This window comes from Nicotiana attenuata, unplaced genomic scaffold (genome assembly GCF_001879085.1).
Source record: "Nicotiana attenuata strain UT unplaced genomic scaffold, NIATTr2, whole genome shotgun sequence".
Taxonomy (NCBI): Eukaryota; Viridiplantae; Streptophyta; class Magnoliopsida; order Solanales; family Solanaceae; genus Nicotiana; species Nicotiana attenuata.
Genome location: NW_017671701.1, coordinates 123093 through 149787, shown reverse-complemented (window position 1 = coordinate 149787; position 26695 = coordinate 123093). Strand labels below are relative to the sequence as shown.

At 37.0% G+C, this 26695-nt stretch overlaps 1 protein-coding gene and 2 long non-coding RNA genes across 3 annotated transcripts; all 3 read left to right on the top strand.

Annotated features, from left to right (window-relative positions):
* Positions 1 to 13389: 13389 nt before the first annotated feature.
* LOC109209766 lies at positions 13390 to 14948 on the top strand. The gene is made up of 3 exons (XM_019373093.1): positions 13390 to 13872; positions 13962 to 14184; positions 14521 to 14948. Exons 1-3 carry the CDS (start codon positions 13390 to 13392, stop codon positions 14946 to 14948), a joined length of 1134 nt encoding a protein of 377 aa, XP_019228638.1.
* A 5552-nt stretch (positions 14949 to 20500) lies between these two features.
* On the top strand, positions 20501 to 22570 carry LOC109209769. Its single transcript, XR_002065422.1, has 2 exons — positions 20501 to 20585; positions 22440 to 22570. It is a non-coding gene; the product is annotated as an uncharacterized LOC109209769 (long non-coding RNA).
* A 121-nt stretch (positions 22571 to 22691) lies between these two features.
* Positions 22692 to 24549, top strand: LOC109209758. Its single transcript, XR_002065418.1, has 2 exons — positions 22692 to 22891; positions 24314 to 24549. It is a non-coding gene; the product is annotated as an uncharacterized LOC109209758 (long non-coding RNA).
* Positions 24550 to 26695: the final 2146 nt, after the last annotated feature.

Here is a 26695-nt window from a genome sequence, read left to right as displayed (position 1 = left end):
TTGTTGTGAGTAGTCTGTCTTGAAGTTGGAGCCATGCTATGAAAAATGTTTCTGGCCTTGTTGCATTCACACACATTAGGTTCTTTCAGGTAAGTTTTGGTAGATCCCCAAGCATTTTCAGGTAGATACTGCATCATGCTCTTGCTGCCATGTGAACCATGCTCCACATTACCCAACTCCTCTCTTGCCTTAAGTATTTTCCTAACCACCCAGCTTGCTTGCTGGAGGATAGGCATACTCTCTAGTTGCTTCTCCTTTATGTAATACTCATGTTTCCATTTGATCCATAAAGTGTCTTTCTTACTATGCAATTCCCAGCATGTTTTTGTTATGGCTGCTTTGTTCCAAATCTTCAAATATGTGAGATCTATCCCTCAAGCAGATTTTGGCAAACACATTTTACTCCAGGAATACCAATGATTTCCTGGTGATTTCATTTGCTCCAAATCAAATAAAGCTTCTGCAGTAGGCTTCTATGGCCTTCATCACCTTAACAGGTATTATGAACATCTGTGCGCAGTAAGATTGGATTCCAAATAGTGCCGATTTCACCAATTGAACTCTGCCAGCATATGACAACTTTTTTGCTACCCATGGAGACACCCTTGATGTTGTCACGACCCAATTCCACTACAGGTCGTGATGGCGTCGGACACCGTTGTCAGGCAAGCCAACTAAATTATCAATTAAATTCTCTTTTAATACCTTTGAAAATCTAAGAGTTTTCCTTCCATTTTTCATATATAAAACAATCTCTGTTTCAATTCAAATTAAGAAATAACTATTAACACACAACTTTCGGAAAACCATCCCAGAACCCGGTGTCACAAGTGCATGAGCAACTACTGATGAGGAAAATAAATTACATTGTCTGTCCGAAATACAGTGGACAGGAAATAAATAAATAAGTACTGGAAGGGAACTACACTAGCTGCGGGTCGCCTCGAACAATGCAGCTCACCTAGTCCCCAAATCATCCGTGCTGCTATCTAATGTAAAATATACCTGTGCAAAAAAAATGCACAGAAGTGTGGTATGAGTACGTAATCAACGTGTACTCAGTGAGTATCCCGCCTAACCCCGAAGAGGTAGAGACGAGATGGTCAACCTGGACACTCACTAGCGGTCCAATAATAATATACTAAATGTGTGAGGAAATTATGGATTCATATAGCATGTTCTAATTCACGAAGCTGTAAAACAGGTAAACACCTTTTAACAATTAACAAGGGATTTTCAAGATTTTACTTTTCTTCATTTAATCAGTTCATCTCAAGCCATGAAAGGCAATGTCATCATTTAAGATTTCTCATGCATCAATATATAAAAGATATCATGCGCAAATCATACCGAGGCGACGGCCCGATCCAACAGAAAGTAAATGTGCACTTGCCGAGGGTCGACGGCGCACCTATAGATGCATCTATTTCCCGCTCGGGAATTAATCATGCGACGCGGTCAACATAAAATAAACACATACCCTGCTCGAGAATCATACATGCGACGCAGGTACATATAGAGATACATGCTCAATCAATCAAGTAAGAACTTATCAGGGAGTGTTTATCATAATATATCCAACTCTCTTTTAACAAATTTTAAGAAGTAAGGTTAAATCCCTTTAGAAATTCATTTACAAATTCCATGTGATATAAGCAATTTAAACTATCAAAGAGTTTACAAATAATCCAAGTATTCATGCTATTGGGTCCTAGCTACCCGGACAATAGCATAATAGTAGCTACGCACGGACTGTCGTCACCTCGTGCGTACGTAGCCCCCACAAATAGGAGCACATAACCAATTAATTCACCTATGGGGATATTTTCCCCTCACAAGGTTAGAAAGGAGACTCACCTCGCTCCGAAGACTCATAACCCGCATTCTCCGTTCTTCTGAAGGCTTGAACCGACGCACATTGCACCAAAACTAGCCAATTAACGACAAACTAATGAGAACATGCTCAAATACTCGTTAACAATTCAAATTATGCAAATTCCCAACTCCGCTTAGTGAAATGACCAAAATGCCCTCGGGCCCACGTGTCCGGAATCCGAAATTTTTCGAAGATAAAGCTTACCCATGGCTTTACTAGCTCAAATATACAATTTACTCCTAATTCCATGCTCAAATTCGTGGCTAAATTCCAATTTATAAATTCTAGGTTTTCATCTAAAAACACCAATTTCCCCACAATTTTCATGCCTAAATCCATGATATAATCTTGTATTTAACTTGGAAATGAGTAGGAGTAACTTACCTTGACATAGATGACGAAATCCCCCTTTGAAGCTCTCTAAAAATCGCCAAATGAAGTGAAGAAAATGGGTGAAATAAACAAAAGCCGACTTTAAAACAACCCTTTTGCCATCAGCGATTTTCGCACCTGCGGTGCATTTTCCGCTTCTACGGATGTCACTTCTGCGACTTTTGGCCGCTTCTGCGGCTTTGGGCAAGGGGGAGCTTGGCCGCTTCTGCGGTCTGGGGGCCGCTTAAGCGGAACCGCTTCTGCGGTCCCTGGGCCGCTTCTACGGTTACCTTGGGCCTGGCCCCTTCCACTTCTGCGAGATTTCGACCGCATCTGCGGTCCCGCTTCTGCAGTCCAAGAACCGCAGATGCGGTTATGACAGAAGCAGCAACCTCAAGTCTTCCAAATTCCATTTTTTTGATCCGTTAACCACCCGGAATCCACCCGAGGCCCCCGGGACCCCAACCAATCATACCAACCAATACCAAAACACATTACGGACTTGCTCGAGGCCTCAAATCACATCAAACAACGCTAAAATCATGAATCAACCCCCAATCCAAGCTTTATGAACTTTAGAACTTCCAACTTCTACTTTCGATGCTTAAACCTGTCAAATCATGTCCGATTGACCTCAAATTTTGCACACAAGTCATATTTGACATTACGGACCTACTGCAACTTCCGGAATCGGATTCCGACCCCGATATCAAAAAGTCAACCTCCGATCAAACTTCTTAAAAACCTTCAAATTTCTATCCTTAGCCAAATGGCTCCAAAATGTCCTACGGACCTCCGAATTCAGTTCCGATCGCGCCCCCAACTCCAGAATCACCATACGGAGCTATTCACAGTCTCGGAACCCCAAACGGACATCGATAATACTGAAATGCCCTTCAAGCCAAACTTATGAAATTTCTTCTAAAATGCTAACTTCCACAATAGGCGCCAAAATACTGTCGGGCTATCCAAAACCCGAACCGGGCATACGCCCAAGTTCGAAATTATCATACGAACCTGCTGGAACCTTCGGATCCTGAGTCCGAGGTCGTTTACTCAAAATTCCAATCCTAGTTCATTCTTTCAACTTTAAGCTTCTGAAATGAGAATTCTCTTTCTAAATCAACTTGAACTATTTGAAACTCAATTCCGACCACGCCTACAAGTCATAATACCCGAAATGAAGCTGTTCATGGCCTCCGACTGCTGAACGGAGCGCTAGGACTCAAAACGACCGGTCGGGTCATTACAAATGTGATCTTGGTAATTAAGGGTTTCCATTCAACTAATTTCAATTTTCTTGTAGCCAATGGGATCTTTAGGTACCTAAATAGTAGTTCCTTTTGACCATATCCTAATAACTACCGGATATCATGTTTGATAGGTTTTGAGACACCACCAAAATATATAGCACTTTTGGACAAGTTAGCTTGCAAGTTTGAGGTAGCTGTGAAGATACCAAATTTCTCAAGCTGTAGACCTACAGAAGATACATTTCCCTTGGAAAACATTAGCAAGTCATCTGCAAAGATCAAATGTATGATATTCATTTTAGAGCATTTAAGATGGTATTTGAAGTGTTTTTCCTCCCTCAATTCACTAAGATTTCTGCTTAAATACTCCATGAATATAGCAAACAAAAAAGGTGACATTAGGCCCCCTTGTCTGAGCGCTCTTGCAACATCAAATGGTTTAGTTGGCTCTCCATTTATTATTATGGAGTAGTTGACTGTTGTAACACATTCCATCAACCATCTAACAAATTTTTGAGGTAATTGTAGCTCTTCCAGCTGTTGGCCCAAGTAAAGGTTAGTTTTGAAGACTGACAAAGGAACTCAGACATGAACCAGGTCCATCCACTGGTCCATCCCTCAGGTTCACAAAAACGGGCAAATTCAAGCATGTGGGATGCACGTGAAGGAGATAAGCATAATTTGGTGTATTTAATATCTCCTGATCGAAAAGGTTGCATAATTGATAAGGAGAAGGAGTCCTTAATCAAAGAGAACACAATTCAAGATAGGGAAGGAGTTAGAAGTTGAAATCAACTAGAACTCTTCCACCAAGGAAGAGTTGCATCAGAACTCTAGTTATTTCTACATCTACTAACTCTATAAATTGCAGGATGCTCTCACATAAAACTGGTTGCACAAAAACGCAGAAGTTAAACGTGAATTGGGAGCAAAATAGCAAGGCTTTTTGCAAGCAGTTCGTGTGTGATTCAAGTGTGCAAACCAGAAGCTACATGAACCAGATTGAAGAACCAGCTCCATAAAGAGTTTTATGTGTCTTTCTTTATTTCTAGTTCAATTGTAGTAGGTGTTTCATATTGTACCTTTCAGCTTTATCTAGAAGCAATTGTAATAGGTATTTTGAGTATTCAAGTTAGAGTTAACTTGAAGTTGTCGCAGCAGTTAGAGGCTGGTTGCCACAACGGGATTAGAGTTAATCCTTAGGTTTACAAGAGTTTTGTAAATGTTGTTTTGGCTTAGTGATTTTAGTGGAAGTTTGGGAAAATCCTACTGAGTAGTAGGTCGTGGTTTTTTCACCTTTTGAGCCAGGTGTTTTCCACGTAAAAATCTTTGTGTTCTTTATTTTATGTACTTTTAATTCCGCAAACAGCAGTCGTTAGTACACCTAGAAGAACTAGGTCCTTCCAGAAGTAGTTTAAGCAAAAATTGGGTACCAGACAAATCAACCCCCCTCTTGTGTGGCATTGACGTTTAGAACATCACCAGCATATGTCCTATAAACCTCTATTCCACAGTGTTATAGGCTTTCTGGATATCCACCTTGATCATACATCTAGGTGATATATATTTCCTTGTATATGCTTTCACCAATTCATGTGCCAAGATCATATTGTGTGCTACTTTTCTCCCAAGAATGAATCCTACTTGAGTTTCTGTGATGATGCTAGCAACAACCTTCTGTATTCTTCCTGCCAAGATTTTAGCTATGATTTAATAGAGAACAGTACAACAAGCAATTGGCCTATATTCTTTTATTGTAGCAGGTTTGACTACCTTTGGAATCAGGGTAACTGCCGTACGGTTAATGCCTCTAAACAAGGTACCTGTTGTGGAGAATTCCTTAACTGAATCTATGATCTCATGTTTAGATATGCCATGTTTTTTTGTAGAAAACTGCATTATATCCATCCACCCCTGGTGCTTTGTCATCTTCTATGGAGCATAAGCCTTCTTAGATTTTCTTTTGTGTTACTGCTTCACATAAATTGACCTACTGAGCATGGTTCAAGAGTTTACCTCTTCTCATAGTCTTTCTATTTACTGTAATCACATTGGGTAATGTTGTGCCCATAAATGACTGATGGAACTGTATAATTTTCTTATTTATATCTGCTACTTCAACCAGCCTCTTTCCCTCTTAAGAGTCAATCTCTATGATTTGTTTCTTTTGCTTCCTGTCTCTCATAACAATTGAGAATAAACTAGTGTTAGAGTCTCCAAACTTTATCCACATTGCCCTGGCCTTTTGTTGCATAGCACTTTCTTCAATCATGGACCATTTTTTAAGTTGACAGATGATGTTCTTCTCTTTTATGGCAAGTTCATCTTCATACTAAGTACTCATTTTGGTCTGGATCTATTTCCGGTCATCTTTGGCTTGATTTATTCTCATTGTGATACCCTTGAATTCAACTTCTTTTAGCATCTTTAATTTTTTCTCTAAGATCTTTCTGTTTCGCCAGATGTTTCTCAATTTGTTCAAGTGCAACCTCTGTGTCCAGCATTCCTCCACTAGCTTAAGATATTTTTCATGTGTTGTCCAGACATTGAAGAACTTGAATGGTGGCTTGATCGTTGGCTCCCTTATATTAGTAGCTATCAACATAGAATAGTGATTAGAGATATGTGGTTTTTTTATATTCAGTGGTTAAGAGTCCAAACTACATCATCCATTCTGCATTCCCCATAGCTTTGTCTATTCTACTCTAGATTCTATATCCTCCTTGTTGTTTATTTGTCTAAGTGTAGTAGTCTCCCTTTCATGTAGTTCATTTAGCATCAGGTTTTGAACACATTCTGCAAAATCTCTTATCTCTATACTAGTTACAGTTGCACCATGTAATCTATCTTGTTTACATAGTATGGAGTTGAAATCTCCCAAGATAATCCAAGGTTTAGAGCTATTATGTGAGAGTCTCATTAGCTGATGCCATACTCCTTTTCTGCTATAGTGTATTGTACTGTCATATCACAGTCTATTGCTTGATTCCTACTAATCACATTGCAATGTATAAATTGTGCTTCATGTTGTAGTGTCTTAACCTGGTATATATTGGTGTCCCATATGATCCAAATTCTCTCATTAACTGCTTGTGCATAATTGGCTTCAAATCCCATTCAGGAGTAATTTTATTGCTAATGCTACCTGCTTTATGTTCCTTAAATTTTTTCTCCACTAACCCTACTAACTTGACTTTAATTTTTCTAAGGTATGTAGCCATTTTCTTTTGTTTATACCTTTTATTTAACCCCCTTACATTCCATGCTAACCAAGACATTATTGATGGCATATAAAACCATCTCCTGGTTCAGAAGGGAGTAGGTTCGCACCACATCATCATCTGATTGCAACATTTCAAACTCATTCCTCATTAGAATAACAACCTCCACTTATTGATTCATAGGTCTTCCATTTATTTCTTGGGCTGCCTTCCCTTTCAATATTTGTTTCTCCCTAGCTTGTGAATCTATCTGTTCATTTGCCATAATCTTTTTTGGTTGTTGGTCCTGTTTTATGACATCTGCATAGCTAGTCCCCTGCTGATCATGATGAGCTTAATATTGAGGATTTTATTTAGTTATATTTGGGGTGATTATTAGATTTTTGGTGAGTAATTTGGTGATAATTTTATTAGAAAACTCATGTTTGTATTTTGTTGATGCACATGCAAGTTCTAAGTGTAAATGTGAGAAGAAAAAGGTGAAAAGGTCCAAGTATATATAAAAGATAGCAAAAGAGAGTTTTTGATGATTGTATACGATGTTTTAGAAGTCAAATGGTGACAAAGAATGAAGATTCAAGAAATAGATAGTAGGATTTAGAGGCTGGAGCTAAAGTTTCTCTCTAAAAATACATGATCCAACTTCAAAAGATCATATATCCTAATCTACAAGGATTTTTATCATTATTCTTGTGGAAAAATGTAGATATTTGATCTAGTTTCTAGCAATTCAAAACGGCTCGCCGTTTCGACTCTCCTACACAAAGTTATGGTATTTTTACTGGATACTACCATAGATGTACGCCACATTTGCACCACGTTCGCCTGCAGGAAGCTTAATACAGACCTATTTTTGTAATTTTTAGGCATTCTCCTTGACCTATATATAGCCTAAGCTCGTCTCGAACTAGGTATCTCGATATTTGGAGCAACTTTTGGAGAGAAGAAAGCAAGGAAACAGCTGAGACTTTGAAATACTTCATCTGAATCATTCGATACGAAAGTTTATTTGAATTTGTGGGCTGTAATATTTTTTTGTCCTCTTAATACTCTTGTGATGAACAATTCTCAATTATGGAGTAGTCCTTCTTAGGGTAATTGACAGATGTTGTGACTTAATTATTATTTGAGGATTTGATTTTTGTTAGTTGCTTGAATTCGTTGAAAGAGTTTTGAAGTGAATTACAAAATAATTTGTGCTTTCACTTTAATCGGAAGAGAAGTGTTGTTGCAAATTTTATTGTGTTATCTTGTTTGGGTAAATTTCACGACTCTCATAGGTAATCAAAAGAGCTTATAGAGTTATCAATTGACCCAATATCGAGGAATAGTCCAGAGACGTTCTTTGTAAGACGATTCATTCATCGTATTCTTGCATATGTTCATAGCACTTGTCATTAGGTTATTTAATGGAACTCTCATTTATTTAGAAGAAGAATTTGAGTCCTTAAGATGATCTAATCATCTATTCAAATTGAAAGAGTCAATGGAACTTAAGAGTGAACTTAGCACAGAGTTGTATCTCGAATAATAGTTGAGTGTATCTTGTCAAAGCCCTTATTTCCCTCATTGATATTCAATTATTGCTACTTAGCTACCCAATTTTAATTATTCTTTCGTAATTGATAAACTAAGTGTTACTATTAGTTATTTAATAATTCAAAATCAAAGGTTTATTTTTCCTGAATAGTGTTAAGCTGACGAATTATTTGAACATTAATTATATCAATCCATGTGGAGACGATTTAACTATGCTATCTCTGACTAGCGAGCCTAAATTTTATACACCGATTTTACGCTCGTCAGATCATCGGTAGAAGTAGCTGGATACGTTTGTGAGCCTTTGGAACCCAAGTTCGTATCATTTTTTGAGGTCCCCTTCTCTTTTTTGTTAGGCCAGTTTGTTTTGATTCCTCCTTCTTCAATTCTCGCGGCTTTTGTGTAGCACAATTATGCCCTATCATTAAACAATCTTCACAATACTCTGATCTCTATTCAAAAATCATTGTCTGCTGAAATATCTTCCATGAGGGATCCATCATAATTATTTCAGATGGTAGAGGTTTGGTGACATTAACTTCTATAAGCATTCCAGCAAAAGAGATTCTGGTTTGCTTTGTCGTGCACTCATATGCATATTTAGGTAGGGGTGGGCATTCGGTATTTTGGTTCGTTATATAAGAATTTCGGTATTCGGTTTATCAATTGTGTATACCAAATACCGTACCAAATTATTTCAGTACGGTTCGGTATTTTTTATTTTGGTTCGGTATGATTTCGGTTTAATAATCGCTAAATAAATAAACTTAAATTTGGTTCGATACCGTAGCACCAAACTGGAAACAATTAAACTTTGCAGAAAGTATTTCAGTGCTGACTTTTCAGATCAAGAAACAAAGTAGACAGTTAATTAACAAAGTGTTCAAGCAGATAGAGCCATAGAGGCATCCAGTAGTGTTTGTAATTTTAAGTATCCAAGAGTGCATGAGTGTGTTTTGTTTCAATGAAAACACCATATTTAAAACAAAATAAAAACTAAGAACTAGTTTTTGCTGGTAATTGATAACGATTGGTGACAGAAGAACGTAATCGTTTAAACTATTTTGCTTCTGCAATTGAGATTCTGCATAGTGCATACGCCCAGGTAAGGGAATAGCAGAAAAACCTAAGTTAGTGAAAGAATTTTGGGTTATTCATTATTGGATTGGGTCTTATTGGGTTGGGCTCCAACACTAAAAATAAAAAATTTGACTTTTGGGTCGGCACTTGGGCTGGGGCACTGGGCAGTCAACTCCTACATCATTTTTAAAATTTCGGTATTTCGGTATACCGAATTGTCGAGATCCTAATACCAAGGACCGTACCGAAATATCGAAATACCAAAAATTTAGTATCGAATTGAACCGAAATACCGAAAAAAATCGAAACTGAAATACCGAATTAATTTCGGTCCAGTTCGAAATTCGATATTTCAGATTTTATGCCCACCCCTATATTTAGGTACACCAATAGAACTCGCCATTCTTCTCAGTAAGTCCGACTCCAGCAGTTCATGGGCAGGCTTGGAACTTAACCCATAGAGGTAATTCTACGAAGAACTCTTCATAAAATCAAATTCAGGAGTCCATTGCTTTAAGATCAAATGTATGTTGTTAATACTGCAAGGCCCGCAAATAGAATTTCATTCAGATCTGTGCTTTGGAAAATTTAACAACATAGTAGCCCTCCTCATGATAATAGATTTTAGGTTCTGCAACAATGTTCTAGTTTTGCTTCACATATTTCTTCATATAGTTATAGCCAGGTGTTGCTCTTATCACATATACTATTAATGTAGATTTCCATTTATCAATTTCCTTGTTTGTTTCTTCTTTGTCAATCTTAACCATTACATTTACTTAAACCAACTCTGGAGGTATATAATTCAAAGATATACCATTGGTTGCAGCTCGATTGCGAGTGAATAGTCCAATCCAAGTGGGATTTGGAGATTGTCTTTCATTGCTGATGCAGAATTTCTCAATGATGATACCTTGGTCTTTGGAACATTTATGCTTGTGCCTCCTTGTGGCCCTTCAATTCCTTTCAATTGTGCCTTTGGATCTCTACTGAGGTTTAATTTCTTAATCATGGTGGTCAATTTAGCTTCCGACACCAAGGGTGAAAAAGACAGGCATTGTGTCGCTACTGGTGTTACAATTCTCTGTTCATTGTCATTTTCTAGGGTTTCTGCTACTACCTTAGCACCGACTGAGCTTCCCACTATTACGTATTGTTTGTATTTTCGGTCGACCTCGCCCTCTGGCCATGGCTACCACCATCGGATGGTGTAGGTTAGCTTAACGTGCATCGAGAGCCATAGGCTAGAGAAAGGATTGGTAGTGTTCGTCCTGAATTTCTACTCAAAGAAAAGCATAAATTCAGGAACTTGGGCCAAATTCTATACTCCTCTGGTGGGCTTTTGTAAAGGTGATTAACCAGTAATGCATATGTTTCCATTTTACTCACTGCTTCTTGTTTATGTTTTAACTCACACACCCTTTTGTGAAATAGTTGTGTCTCATCTTCTTCATTTATTGTAATTTTATTTCCTTTATGTTGACCCACATGGGTGCCCCAAACTTATTTCCTAAAAGAAAGACATATTAAGAATCACTTGTTCTTATAATTTGTTAAGCTTGTAATTTTTCCTGTCTTTCGATGTGCAGTGAAATAATCTTGTATACTTAATTTTCTGAGCCTAAATTTAAAACAATTAGTCTCTTTGAACAATGGAGATTTGAACAAATGAAAGTAAGAGATAATTGTTAATGCATAGACAAGTTGTAGAGTCTGTCTCTAACATAAGTCTCGTAATTATATTTTATGGTCAAAGGAAGAGCGAAGAGAAAAATGATAAATTAAAAAGAAATAGCAACAAAATGAGGCCTACTAGAATATGTGCGATGTGCAACTCACCACTCCATACTAGGGCCATATGCAAAAAATCTTATCTGAAGACCATTAGCTAGAATATATTTGTACAAAAATTAGCTTTTTATTCAGTGCTCGTAGATGTCAGTAAAGAAAACCTATAATCTTAACTTGTAGGGGCGGCTCCAAGGTAAGGCAGATAAAGCCAAGATTATAAAATAATATATTAGTATTATATGAATAATACGATTATTATTAAGAAAAAAAATCAATTTTTTATATTTTAAAATTTTGATTGAGGTTGTATGATTGAGTAAGTAAATAACGATAATTATTTTCTTTCATTAAATTAAATAGTATATTTACCTTCTCTCTCATTAAATAGTGCATTTTTAATGTTTTGCCGATTTATCTCTCTAATTTCAACTCATATTCTCCGTATTAGCTGTTTCTTTTTATCATATTTGAGTGATTTATATATCAGAAAGCAAGTTCTTTTGTGTCTCATATCTTTTAACTAAGAAACTCTCAAAGGTAATATGCAAGATTCGAACACGGTGGAGCCCACGCTTCTATCATTTTCCACTTAAATATTATACTTTTGTACGGGGAGAGTTCGAAAAAGAGATGTGAGCCTAACCTGCACTTTATGCGTTCTGCAAGTTAGGGAAAACTTTGATATATTCTAACTTAGGGAAAATAAAAACATAGGGAAAATACATGAGTTATTCCCTAAACTTGTCTCGAAAAATTATTTACATATTCTAACTTTACGAGTGTCTTTTAACCCCCTATTCTAATTCAAAGTAGAATTAATACCACCCTGAGAGATGATGTGGCAGAAAGAGCACTCTCCTTAAAAAGAGTGAAAGGGAAAAACAAGTGAAAATAGATTAATGGCATTTGTTATTTTTTAATTGGATAGTACATAATTGACTAGACTAATTTTTGGCGGGCCTCTTTTCTTTTTTCATTCTCTTTTTCTCTTCCTTTCCCTCAATCTTCTATCTTCACGTGCAAAACTACTCTGGTGCCTCCAAAGACTCCACCATTGCAAGTTCTCCAACTCCAAGACAAACCTTATTTGGTTAAAATCACGAGTAATAACCCATGAAAACACTTTTGTGTCTCCTCTTTCAACAAAATCACATATTGGGTTTGCAGTCTCTATATATACAAAAGGGGTCCATAAATTTTTCGTGGTAATAATTAAATTTGCGAGGTATAAATTTGTGTTTATGAATATATCCTTTGACACAGCTTAAGCACGAATTTCCCACATTACTTGTTGGACAGTACAAGCCCAATAAACCATCGGCCCATTTATAGATGAAATAGCACATTTGTACAGGATACACTCTTACATATAATAGACACATTTTTATAATAGCTAGCCACATTTTACTTTTACTTGATAGCCAATTCTATTTGTATATAAACAGAAAGATGCTTCTAGAATAATAGAATAAGAAAGACATTTTCATTTCAATAAGATCAGATATTTTCTCTCTCTTCGTTTCTCATTCCTTCTTCTCTGATAATGGAGTTTTACACTGTAGTCGAGCCTTTCTTCACTTGACATGGTATCAGAGCCAGGTTCGGTATCAGCTCTCTTATGCGAATCGAGAGATGTTACCCTCGACCTTAGTTTCACAAGTTTCGATTTCATCTACAAACCCTAATATTCCAAAATTTGGGGTTTTACATATTAATGTGGATGTTGTGGTCGATTTCTTCAAAGATGAAGCTTTTCTGAGTCTATTCATAGAGTTTTGACTGCATCTCAAAGTCTCGACAGGTTCTCATTATTTCAGAAGAAGAGCGGTATTATCTACTCTTACTCCTATTTGTTACTGTATGTATATGATTCTAGTTTGAAATTTCCTTAGAGATATCATTTGATTTTAGAAATACTAGCTGCTACCATGACTATAGATGCTCACACTATGTCTTCGTCCACTTCATTTGAGGGTTTTGCTACTTTTAGTCTAGATCCTTCTCACCCTTTCTATGTTCATCCGTCGGATAGTCCTAGTACTCATTTAGTTTCTCCTCCGTTTGACGGTACTAGTTTTGTTGCATGGAGGAAAAGTATGCTTATTTCTCTGTCTACCAAAAATAAATTGGGTCTGATTAATGGTCAGCATGATAAACCTTCAGTAGATTCTCCTTATTATCCCTTTTGGGAAAGGTGCAATGACATGGTGATCGCTTGGATCACCAATTCTCTCTCTAGGGATATTGCTACCAGTGTATGGGGTACGACACTGCTAGGGATATCTGGTTAGATATAAATGAAAGATTTGGACAGTCTAATGGGTCTAAATTCATCCACATTCAAAGGAAGATTGGAACTATCTCTCAAGGGACTTCAGATATTGCATCTTATTTTACTAGGTTGCGAAGTCTTTGGGATGAAATGAGTACTGCATATGTGGGTCCTGTTTGTTCTTGTGGTGTCTTACCCAAATTCATTGAAGAACTCAAGCTCTTTTGGTTCTTAGCTGGCCTTAATGAATCTTACTCTACAGTTAAAAGTAATATTCTTATGATATCTCCACTCCCTACTGTTAGTAGAGCTGATTCTATGTTACAACATGATGAGAAACAGAGGGAATCTTCTCACACACCAGGCTTCTCCAATGAGTCAGTCTCTTTCTCTGCATCTTTTGCTCCTTCTGGTAATCAGAAAAGTTTTAATCAAAGGGTTCAGTTTGAGTCAAGAAAGCCTGGGAAGGTGTGGGGGTTTCATGCAAGTATTGTAAAAAGTCAGGGCACACCATTGAGAAGTGTTACAAACTGCATGGGTTCCCTCCTGATTTCAAGTTCACACGGTCAAAAAGGTCTGCCTCATGTGTTCATGCTGACACTTCATCCATTGAGTCTTCAGTTCAAGCTCCTCTTTCCCAACCTGGGACTTCATCTACTCACGGTTTAAGCCAGGAGCAATATCAGCATCTTGTCTCTCTTCTACAGCAAGCAAATATTTCTCCTGGTACCAACAACAATGGTTCTTATGGAGAAACTTTTGGCTTCGCTAATTTTGCAGGTTTGTTGAAAAGTTCTGTGGTTAATTTTGTTGATTTTCATGTTTGTGCATCTTCTCAGTTAATTGATGATACTTGGATTTTAGATTCTGGGCTACTAACCACATGACACCTTATTAACAGTTTCTTCACAACTTAAAACCATTACCTAAGCCATTTTTAATCACGGATATAAAGTCAAGGTTGTTTCAACTGGCTCTTTACACCTTAGGGCTGACATAACCTTGCATAATGTTCTGCTTGTGCCTTATTTTCAATTTAACTTGATCTCAGTATATCAACTCCTTCTTCAACTTAATTGTCTTGCCATACTCACCATTTCTACTTGCTATTTACAGGGCCCTTCTCTGAAGAGGCACTGGAAATTGGTAAAGCTACTAATAGTCTGTACTTTCTCCACCTTGATGATACTGCTTCGCCATCTCTGTCAGTCCCATCTGCTGCTTACAATGTTTCTGATTTTACTGCATCTTCTTCTCCTATTTTAATTAATCACTCTTGTAATGTTTCTACTTCTGCACCTAATCCTATAACTTCTCTTCCCCTTACTCCCCATTGTAATTCAATTTCTAGTATCAATAAAATTGATCTGTTTTGGCACCAGAGACTAGGCCACATACCTTTTGCTAGAATGAAGTCTATTCCTTTTGTTTCAAGCAAGGTTTCTTCTGAGCAATCTTTTATTTGCTCTATTTGTCCTATGGATAGACAACAAAGATTACCATTTCCTGATAGCTCCATCCACACATCTGCTCCTTCCAATTAGTACACATTGACATTTGGGGACAATACAACACTAATACCTATGATGGTTTTAGATATTGTTTGACTTTAGTGGATGAGTTTACAAGAGTCACCTGGACTCATCTCCTCTCATGCAAGGGCAATGCTTTGTTTGTTATTAAAGCCTTTACTTCTATGGTAATCACACAATTCCACACTTCAGTTCAAAGTTTTATATCTAATAATGCTTTTGAGCTTGGTACTAGTTCTGAGGCCAAATCCTTCTTCTCTTCCCAAGGTATTTTACGCCAGACCATCATTCAACACACTCCACAACAAAATGGGGTTGTAGAAAGAAAACATAAACATCTACTGGAAACATCTCGAACTTTATTGTTTCAATCTAACTTACCCTCCAAATATTGGGGTGATTGTGTCTTAACTGCTACCTACCTTGTCAATAGATTCCCTTATACTGTTTTGAATAATATCTCCCCTTATGAAAAACTTCATAATCACCCTCCTTCCTATGATCATCTCAAGTCCTTTGGTTGCTTATGTTTTTCCACCTCACCTAAGCTTGGGAGGGATAAGTTCCAATCTAGGGCCATTTCTTACATCTTTCTTGGTTATCCTTGTGGAAAGAAAGGATACAAACTCTTGAATAATCCACTCATTCCATTTTTTACTCTAGGGATGTTGTATTTCATGAGTTTGTCTTTAATTATGCTTCCCATTCTTCTCCTATTTTCATAGCTCCATCTCCTGAATTTGTTGATATTCCTTCTCCTACCTCTTCTGCCCCATCAGTGTCCACTTCCTCCTCTTCTCCAGGTTCTGCTCCTGTTTCTTCTCCTCTTCCTGCTCTTCCTCCTCTGTCGCACCTTGTGCTTCTCCACCCCTTAGGAAGTCTCTTAGGGTGATTAATCCTCCTCCCTATCTTTCTGATTATGTTTGTTCCAATGCTCAGTATTCTGTCCCTCCTAATTCTAAGCTATCCACTGCTGAACTGCACTTGCATGAGCCTCAGTTTTACCAACAGGCTGCCTCCCATCCTGCTTGGCAAGAGGCAATGCTAAAGGAATTTTAAGCTCTTGAGGCTAATCACACTTGGGACATAGTCCCTCTTCCTCCCAACAAGAAGCCCATTCCTTGCAAATGGGTCTATAAAATCAAGCAGAAGTCTGATGGTTCTATTGAGAGGTACAAGGCTAGGTTGGTGATTAGAAGGGATACTCAGAAAGAGGGCATTGACTACAATGAGACCTTTTCCCCCGTAGTCAAATTCACTACCATTAAATGCCTCCTCTCCCTTGCTGCCAAAAAGGGTTGGACAGTCTACCAACTAGATGTCAATAATGCTTTTCTTCATGAGGATCTTAATGAAGATCTCTATATGAAAGTTTCCCCTGGCTTGCAAGTTTCTGCTTCTTCTACACAGTCATCCTCAACTTCTCCTCTAGTTTGCAAGCTCAAGAAGTCTTTGTATGGCCTCAAGCAAGCTTCTAGACAGTGGTTTTCTAAGCTGTCTGGAGCTTTGCTCTCTAGAGGCTACATTTCTAGCAAAAATAATTATTCCTTATTCATAAAATGTGTTGTTGGTTCTCTCACTATGCTGGCTGTATATGTTGAAGATATTTTGTTAGCCGGGGATGATCTTTCTGAGTTGGACAGTGTCACAGCCTTCCTCGATGCACAATTTAAGATTGAAGATTTGGGTTCCATTCACTACTTCTTGGGTCTGGAGGTCTCTCACACTTCTCAGGGGTTTGTCATGAGCCAACAGAAGTTTACTTATGATCTACTAGCTGAATTTCAGTGTCAGAATTTCTCTTATGTGTTGACACCTCTTGATTCTTCCATCAAATTGGTAGCTGACATGGGAGAACCATTATCGGATCCCAGCACTTATCGGAGGATCATTGGGAAGCTAAATTTTCTTCAACATACCCAGCCTGATATTGCTTTTTCTATGCAACACCTTAGCCAATTCCTGCAGGCTCCTCAAATTCCTCGTATGCTGGCTGATATCCATGTTCTTAGGTATTTGTCTGCTGCTCCTGGTCTTGGTATCTTACTCTCCAACTCTTCTAATTATTCTCTCCCGGCCTATGCTGATTCTGACTGGGCTGCTTGTGCCTAGTCTTGCCGGTCTGTCACTGGTTATTACATCACACTTGATGGTTGTCCTATTTCTTGGAAGAGTAAAAAGCAGCCCACCATCTCATTATCTTCTGCTGAGGCAGAATACCGTGCCTTGCGCATGGTTGTAGCTGAAATTTTTTGGCTGATAAGGATTCTGGCTGACCTTGGGCTGTTGATCTCAGCTCCTGTACCCGTTTATTGTGACAGTCAGGCATCACTTCACATTGCTCGAAATCCTGTTTTTCATGAGCGTACGTAACACATCGAGATTGATTGCTATTATATGCGCGACAGTCTGCATTCTGGCCTGGTTTCATTTCATTTTGTTCCCAATTCTGAACAAGTGGCTGACATATTAACCATGTCTCTTGCTGGCCCTCTCCATCATTATCTATTTGGCAAGCTTGGTGTGCTATCGCCCTCCAGCTTGAGGGGGGTGTTGGACAATACAAGCACAATAAACCATCGGCCCCTTTATAGATGAAATAGCACATTTGTACAGGATACACTCTTACATGTAATAGACACATTTTTGTAATAGCTAGCCACATTTTACTTTTACTTGATAGCCACTTCTATTTGTATATAAACAGAAAGATGCTTCTAGAATAATAGAATAAGAAAGACATTTTCATTTCAATAAGATCAGATATTTTCTCTCTCTTCGTTTCTCATTCCTTCTTCTCATAATGGAGTTTTACACTGTAGTCGAGCCTTTCTTCACTTGACATTACTAGATTTCTCTGGATACAAAACTCTTGTCAAGAATAATAGGAAGGCTGCCATAGCAATCGACTTGCTATGTTTGGAAAATATTGTTTCGGCTTATATTATTTCTCTTTTATGTTACTCAACAAAATCAACTCTAGTTCATTTGGAAAAGAAATAAATCTTCAGTGATTGATCATGGCAGATCTGTCATGCTCAGTTATGTCACTTTATTTGCACGGAAATATCAACTCTCACCACTAGAAACCCGATGGAAGCCATCTCCTTCGCCTCACTGCCACAACAAACCACCAATATCCCCTTTCACCACCAAAAGTACGCATGCCTTCCTATCTTACCATGAACGCCCACGACCAATGGAGTTTCTGGGAAGGATTTCAAGAAATGAAAATGAAAGAGTTAAATAAAAATTGAAAAAGGAGAGAAAAATCTAATTAGATGGCACCTGACGCAAATCTGATGTGTCATCTGATGTGGCGGCATGTGTAATACACCACCAGCCTCAAGATTCGCGGAGCATTCTCAGGATGATACAAATTCCACTTTGAATAAGAATAAGGGGGTAAAAAAGACGCTTGTAAAGTTATAGTGTGTAATTGAGTTTTCAGAACAAGTTTAGGGGGCAACTTATGAATTTCCCAAAAACATATGAGTATTCTTGCAATACTTGTGATTTTACTCATTGCAACTATATGCGGGGCTTATAGCACTTTTTCTTCTCAAGGAAACTACAGAAAAGAAAGAATTGTTCCTCTATCCAACCTTGTTCCTTCCATGTTATTGACGTCTGAGCCGGTAACATATTAAAAAGATTTGTTGAGCATGTTATTTACATCCAATACTATATTAAAGAATTTATGGAAATCAACCAAAAAAATATACTGGTAAGTACGGCGCGGAGGCAACGATTCAAGAGGCAAACGGTAGATGAACATTCTCTTTTGCATTATATAGAACACTAAACACAGTCGGTCTATTCTTGTAGTGGCAACAATACGTGTTATGAAAGAAAGGCAAAAGCACAAAAGAACTCCGAGGTCCGTTGGGGCTTTAAGGGCAAAGCAAACAAAGTGTGGGCTTTAATGAGAAAGGCGCAAATAGAAAAAATACAAATATTTATGTGCGTTCCAAAAGTAATAATTATAAGCATGAATTACAAATATACGAACAAAGAAATTGCAAAAAATATGATGAAGTAAAATACAAATTAATTATCTGCCTCTTTAGGATTATGCTTATTGACAAGGAAAAATATGTCTTAGAGCCTTGATGACGAATCTGAAGCAAAGCAAAGCAAAGTGATCAACAGATTTGGCGAGGCGGTAGATATTGGGGGGCAATTTTCAGGACCATTTTGAATTTACTTTCCAACACCCTTTTCTCAAAAGACTTAACGGAAAATATGTCAATTCTGGTAAAGAATTCAAGGATTTGGGGGAGGGAATGATGATGGACTTGGGTAAACCAAACCTGGTGGATTAATCCCATTTGAGCTAATTAATTCTATTTTGAGAGGCCGCGATTTTGAGTTAATTCCATTTGGTGCTGGCCGAAGAATATGTCCCGGTTTACCATTGGCAATAATGGTCCCTGTAATGTCAGGCACACTGTTGAATACTTCTAAATGAAAAATTGAGGGTAATATTGCACCAAAAGACTTGAACACGCAGGAGAAATTTGGCCTCACATTGGCCAAACTTCATCCTGTGCGAGCTGTCCCCTTCCCCCCTGAACTCCGAAAGATGGCTTCCTATATGTGTTGTCTACACAACACATATAGGTTGTTTAGAGTCACCAGGGGCGGCTCAAGCATATACGGCCTAAATTTCTAAAAGAAAGTTATAAGATTTGTTTTTGTTTGAAATGTATTCTTCTAACTTTTTGAGAAACAAAGTTATTAAGTAATTTTTTTTATTATCGATTTTCTCTGATAGTTCATATTCAATTGATAATCTAACCAACTCATTTAATCTTTTTTGAGATCACTACCAGAAAATGGGTCTATGGCAACGGATGTTTTTGCAACGGTTCAAAAACCGTTACTATAGATAGGTTATTGGAACGGTTTTAACCGTTGCGATATGACATGGGTGATACCAGTACACTGTGGCTATAAAATCGTTGCATTTAGGTAAAAATCGTTCCCATAGTGTTTATTTTTTGCAACGTTTGTTTTAACCGTTCCAATAAATACATTTATTGGAACGGATCTTGAAAAAAAATCAATCGGAGCGGTTGTTCTTTTCATCCTGAAATTTTGCCCCCTAAATTTTCGTAAACCCGCGCTTTTGAACCCCTATTTTTACATTATTTTTTTAATTAATATTATTTCATAAAACACCATTTATTTGTTCTCCTAAGTAATATGCCCTAACCTCTTTCTCCGATCCCCTTTGAGCGTACCACCAGAACCTCCGTCCGCCAATATCTGCTATCGACCTCCGTCTCACCTGCCAATATCCCGCTGTCAACCTCCGTCAACACTAGCAGAACCTCAATTGTCTTTTTCCTCCACCTATAAACTTTATCTCCTCCATCAGAAACAACAACTATTCAATTAATCAAAGCTCTATGGTTTCAAATAGTCCCAAAATTCTAGGTTTTTTTTTCTCGATTAAGCTCGACTACAACTCCTTTTTCTCACTGAGCCTTGATTCTAGGTTTTCGCTCGACTCTCGCAAATTTTCTGATTTATTTTGCATGCTCTTCTTTTGTTCCTTTTGTAATTTCTCAATAGTTGAGTCGCAACTTGCAGATTCCATTAGCGAGGATGAAAATGCAACTGATAGCTGTGGGATAAATAATTGTAAGTTTTCTTAAACTCTTTTTAATATAAACCGTTGTGATTTTGGATGAAAATTTCAGTTTTAATGTTCCTTTTTTACTCGATTCAGTGATTTTATTTTATTTTTGGGAGTAACTGAGTGATGTAGTGTGATTGAATGGAGATTCAAATCCATATGACACAAGCATTAAAACCTATTTACTCGGACTTAACAATTACTGGAACTTGGGATTTTTGGTTTTTATGGATTTTCTTAGTTATCATTTTCATGTAAAAATTTTGTGTTATGAGGCTTTTTTTGTTGATGTATATGATTTAAGAATAATCTTGTCTTTCTAATAGTTTGATGCTTGTGTTTGAAACAAATATAGTATTCGACGAATGTGTTGGATTATTTTAATCCAACAGATCTTGAGTCTATATTTATTGTTAATGATTTAGGGAAATGAAGGGTCCAGTCCATCGGAAAAAATTTTGTGGTTATGCTCGTGGTGAAGTGGTTATCCAGTATTGTTTCATGCCCTCTACATGTTTGTACTACATGTTTATTTGAATGGAATGAAGAGACTGATATGGAACATATCAAATTTGGTGCTCCTAATTAGCTGTGCTTTGTTGTAAATTCTTCTTATTGAAGTCATAAGCTAGCTAACTTCTTACTGTAGTACTTTCTATTTCTGGTTAATCTGCATTTGGCTTCAGTGTTCTGACCTTATTTGCAATTTGCATCTAGCATTTACTAGTATTATAGTGACAGCTTTTACCTGCAATAGCATTGATGCAGTTTCAAATCGCGATTTTTCATGGAGTTCCTTTCTGCAAATTCCATCACTGCTAAAGAATTTGGTTTCACTGCTTAGATAAAGATTCCTCAAGTTAATGTTTCCTTCTTTAGCAGTGATTGATCTAAGTAGTTCAATTTTAGTATATCTTTGCTTTTGTATAGCGGTAATAGTTCTCTTCGCCATAATTTTCTATTTTCTTATAGTCAATTAAGTTACTTTAAATTTCAATAAGAGAAATAAGGAGCCCGTATTTGATAGTGTCAAGACAAAAATTTGGATGCTTGAGATATCTGTAGAGTTTGCACATAATGTTACCTTTAACCAAGAGAGAATACAAAAGGACCTACTAGGTTAATATCAGCTGAGAGAGATAATTCTGTTTTTTAGTCTTGGGATTTGCGTCCTTGCTCTTTTATGACTGATTTATCTAGTTACCTACGTATATGTTGCCTTCTAAAACTGTATGTATCCAATATTGTTTCCTGTTGGTGTTCACTAATGTCCTCCTGTAATTATTTCTACAGCACTTATTGCTAATTTTAATATACTACTTTTAACACTAAAAAAAAGAAACAAAAGAATTAAACGAGAGACATGGAATAGAAGGCAGAATTACCATTTCAGTTCTCATACTGTTAAAAGATAAGGTACAGATTTGAAATCAATGATATGTTCTAAAAAAAGGTTATAATCAAAGCATAAGCTATCATTCTAGAACTAGCAATGAGCTACAGGAAAAGAAATTATGCCAACAGAGGGAACTCTGCCATGCGGCTTTCACGAAAGATAGAAATAGCAACATAATCACAGTTTCTCCCATATAATTACTACACCGCAGAGCAGAAGGGATCAGGTTCTTCTATATAGTCATCCATGCTCTAAATGACCAGAACACAAGTCACCTTAAGAAGCACATCAATTGCAACAAATGTTGATTACTGGAATGCAGCTCTGTTTTCTTCTACACAATAGAATGCATGCTAACAAGCTAGTGTTATTTGAGACAGCTTGGTCTCAGATTAGGCCAACTCCATTTACCTATTTTTTGTTGTTGTTGGTTTTGCTAACCAATATAGTGTTTTCTTTTTAGACTCTGAAAAATATTTGAATAGTCATGAATCAAGAAGGGCGCTCAAGCAAAAATAAGAAAATATGCAACCGTATTCCAGCTGGATCACTTGCATCTTTGTGAAATCAAAGGGTTTCGTCGTTGACAACATAAAGAACCTTTCAAGCTACAAGGTCAAATGAAAATGAAGAATGACAATCAGAAGCTAGATTACCTCTATCTTTGCAAACCCAAAAGGTTTCGTCGTTGACAACAAAAAGAGTCTTTAATATAAGGTCAAATGCAAATGAAGAACAACAATCAGAATTAGGATCTCAATTGCAAGAACAGGTGCAGCAAGTGCCACGGAATTCAGCGTCTAAACCCAGAATTGCGACTTGATCCTGACATGCTAAGGTTCGTATAAGCTTCCTCTGCACACCAAGCTGCCGTTCAACTAAACAATCGACCATATGCTGGTAGTAACAATCAAGGTCAGTACTTACCAAATGTTATACATCTTCTTCTATTTCTTCTTTTTCTCCTCCTTCCTTGTGCTTCTTCTTTTACCACTTCTCTCTCTCGCAAAGTCTAACTAGTTTTTTTACTTTGCCTATGGCACTTAGTCACGAGAAGGAAAGAAATGAAAAGAGAATACCTAACATTTGGAATAGTCGCCAAATGTATGGCCTGTGCCTTGTGGTATTTGGCACTTGATAGTGATATTTTTTGTGTTGTTGACTGCCTTGTTGGCTTGTTGGTTGTTTTCATTAAGTTTATTTGTTGTGCTGCTCTTTATATGTTGGCAATGGTATTTGTTAACTGGTAGTGGTATTAAGTATTTGTTGTGCTGCTCTTTATATGTTGGAAGTAACATGATTTGAAAGGAGTGATGTCTAGTGGACTAGTAGCAGGAAACAAGGAGGAAGAAGGGATTATATTATTGTTAGCAGAAGATGATGATGCATTTAATCCAGCACCTTTGTCACCTTGTCCAACAGTAGCATCATTTGAGAATGTTGTGATGAATTCTCCAACAGCTTTTGGTGATGCAAATGGACTATCTGGCAGATTCTTAATGGCTTCTTGAATCTCTTCTGCCCGTCTGCTCTTTTCTTCTGCTATCATCAATTCATTACCATGATGTTATCATAGCTGCTGGTACTTTTGCTAAAGGAGCTTCATATTTTGGATATGCTCCTGGAACAGCACGAGGTATTGCGCCACGAGCTAGGATAGCTGTGTATAAGTTTAGCTTCGAAGAAGGAACTTTTTCTTCTGATTTGGTTGCTGCTATGGACCTAAGCTGTTGCAGATGGTGTCGACATTCTGACCATTTCTTATGGGTGGTCTAACATTCCATTGTATAAAGATTACAGGATTTAGCTTATTTCTCTATGATTGTGTTTCTTGTATGTCCTAATTGCTGTAACTGATGAAGTGTTTGGCCTGTTACATCGAAATGTATCCAAATTTCCATCTGGTAACTGCTGCCTCGATCCTAAGTACCTGTGCATTCTGTGTGTCATGTGTATTGTCCATCATTGCTGGGTTCTTGACTGTTGTTAAGGCAATTAGAAGTTGAGCATGATGCTCAAAATCTATCATAGTATCACAATTGCCCAGCAAACTCCTATACTCGGTCAATTTTTATGTTGTGCGAATCTTGCTTGCATCTGCCCTTAGTTGTGACTTGTCCTTGTTGTCTCTCATTTTTCTTGAGTTCCAGTGAGTGTGGAAGGATATAGGTGTGTATGACTATTGATTGCAGCCTCCATCTCAAAAAAGAAAACGATGTTAAGGACATTTTAGCTGTGGCCTTGAATTCTGTCCAAAGTGTGATGTACTTGTTTTTCTTTCAAGCTATGGCTTAGTTTATCTTGAAGAGTAATGACTTTATTCATCCTCTTTTGTAGGTGGAGTAAATCAAGAAATCGAAGAAGATGATGAAAGTGAAGAACTAGACCTTACTTGAGATTGAATTTTGAATGGCTATAGATGAATGTTCTATAGGAATCTTTTGTTATCAACCTTTTTGAAACTAATTACTCTCTTGAAATGTATTAAACTTATGCATTTGGGGTAGAACATTTGCTTTATATGAATACTATTTGCTTGATGGATAATTTGTATTATTAAAAGTTTGATTTTATGATTTATAAAATTTTTAGTGTTATAATTTATTTTATATATACATAAATATTTATTTATTACAGGGGCTATATTTTTGTATCAACTGAACTGTTCCCACAGAAAACTAAAACCGTTGCGATAGGTCATATAAACCGTTCCATAATGAAATATTAATTGTTCCCACAGAAACCAAAACCGTTGCGATAGGTCATATAAACCGTTCCATAATGAAATATTAACTGTTCCCACAGAAACCAAAACCGTTGCAATAGGGATAAAGGAACCGTTGTTATATCCATATATAATCGTAACAATAGCTTACAAAAGTGTTGCATTAGATAATATGGTAACGGTTAAGAACCGTTCCATTTGGAAAATATAACCGTTCCAACAGAGAAAAAGAAAACCGTTGCGATAGATGCATCTATAACCACGGAGATGCAAACCGTTGCACGAACCGTTCCCGTAGACCTATTGCCACGAGGGCTGATGGAACGGTCCGTAAACCGTTCCCATATCCATATGGCAACGGTTAAGCAGTCGATGGGAATGGTTTTACAACCGTTACCGTAGGACAATTTTTCAGTAGTGGATATTGTTGATCTTAGATAAGATTTTATAAAGCAATAGGAGTATAGAACTATTGGAAACTTAAAAGTATTGTTGAACGCTTGAACTAATGAAATCATTCAGAAAAAAGTGAGTAATGAAATCTTGGAGAAAGAAAATGAGTAAGAATATCGAAGAGAAAGACAGAAAATATATAGGATTTTTTGAACTATGAAGAGAATAGAAAAAAGAAAGATTGAGTTGGACAAATTAAGGAGAGAGAGAGCAAATTTTTTAATGGAGTAAAAAGTGGAAAACTGAAACGTTGGGAAAACTATTCATCTACCCATTTTTAAGTAAGTCAAATTATTACCTCATTTATATATCTAAGAAGTTTTCTTTCCTTTTGTATTAAAAACTCTATTTTTGTACTAAAAGTACTAAGTATTATTTTATAAATACATATTAACTTATTATTTATATCTATCTAAATTATTATAAAAGCACGAATATTTTACGTTAAATGTTGGTAGACCAAAATATCCTTATAATATTGATTGTGTTATGAAATAATAAAAGAATAAGAAGAGTATTGCAGAGAAAAGTAGGGAGAGAGAATTCTTATTGATATGGGATGAATTACAATAGAATAGAACCATCTATTTATAGGGAGAGGCTGACTTAGCCACCAAGCAATGAACCCTAGAATCTCTCTAAATATAGACATTCACCAAAAATACAATTTTATTTATAACACTCCCCCTTGAATGTCTATTCAACAGATAATGTGCCTCGTTAAAACCTTAACTAAAATAAAACCCAGTGGGAAAAAAATTCTAGAGAAGGAAAAAGAGTACACATATCTAACAATACGCCTTTTGGGTGCCTCGTTAAAAACCTTGCAAGAAAAATCCAGTGGGACAAAACCTTGTAAGGGAAAAAGAGTACAACGCGTATTAACTCCCCCTGATGAGAGCATCAATTCACATCCTTAAGCATTTGCATTCCAATCTTGTGCACCATCTTCAAAAGATCTTTGGTAGAGATTTGATGAACAAATCGATATTAACTTGAATGAATATATTGCACCTTTAAATCATCATTCTTGATAGAGATATAATGTCTTCATAAATATCGTAGAATGGCTCTTCAATATCTCTATGGAGGTATTCTCGCTATCTCATTATCATGCTTATAGTTATAGCAAGATACATATATGCACAAATTGCAATGAGGATGTGGTACTTCAAGATCAAGAATTGTATATGCTTCAAGCAATTTAAATCTTTCAGGGGTCTCATAAGTTAAGCCATATAAGTCATATAATAGACTTTAATTAGATGCATATCAAGGTTTCATGTCATGCTAGACAAATAAGATATCGAAAACTGATTGCACATACCATTGACTTATACTTTCAAGTATTTGAACTACATGTTCAAAACTACATGTCTTTCATATGAAACCAATTCTATTCGAATTGTTTCTTCAGACTTAAGATCCTCATATATATATTTAACCCGATTCCCTTTCGGAGTACGCGCGAAACCGCGCTATCTCGTCGGGTTCCCCGACCCTTGGATCGACTAACCCATGTGCAGTGCCGTTCACATGGA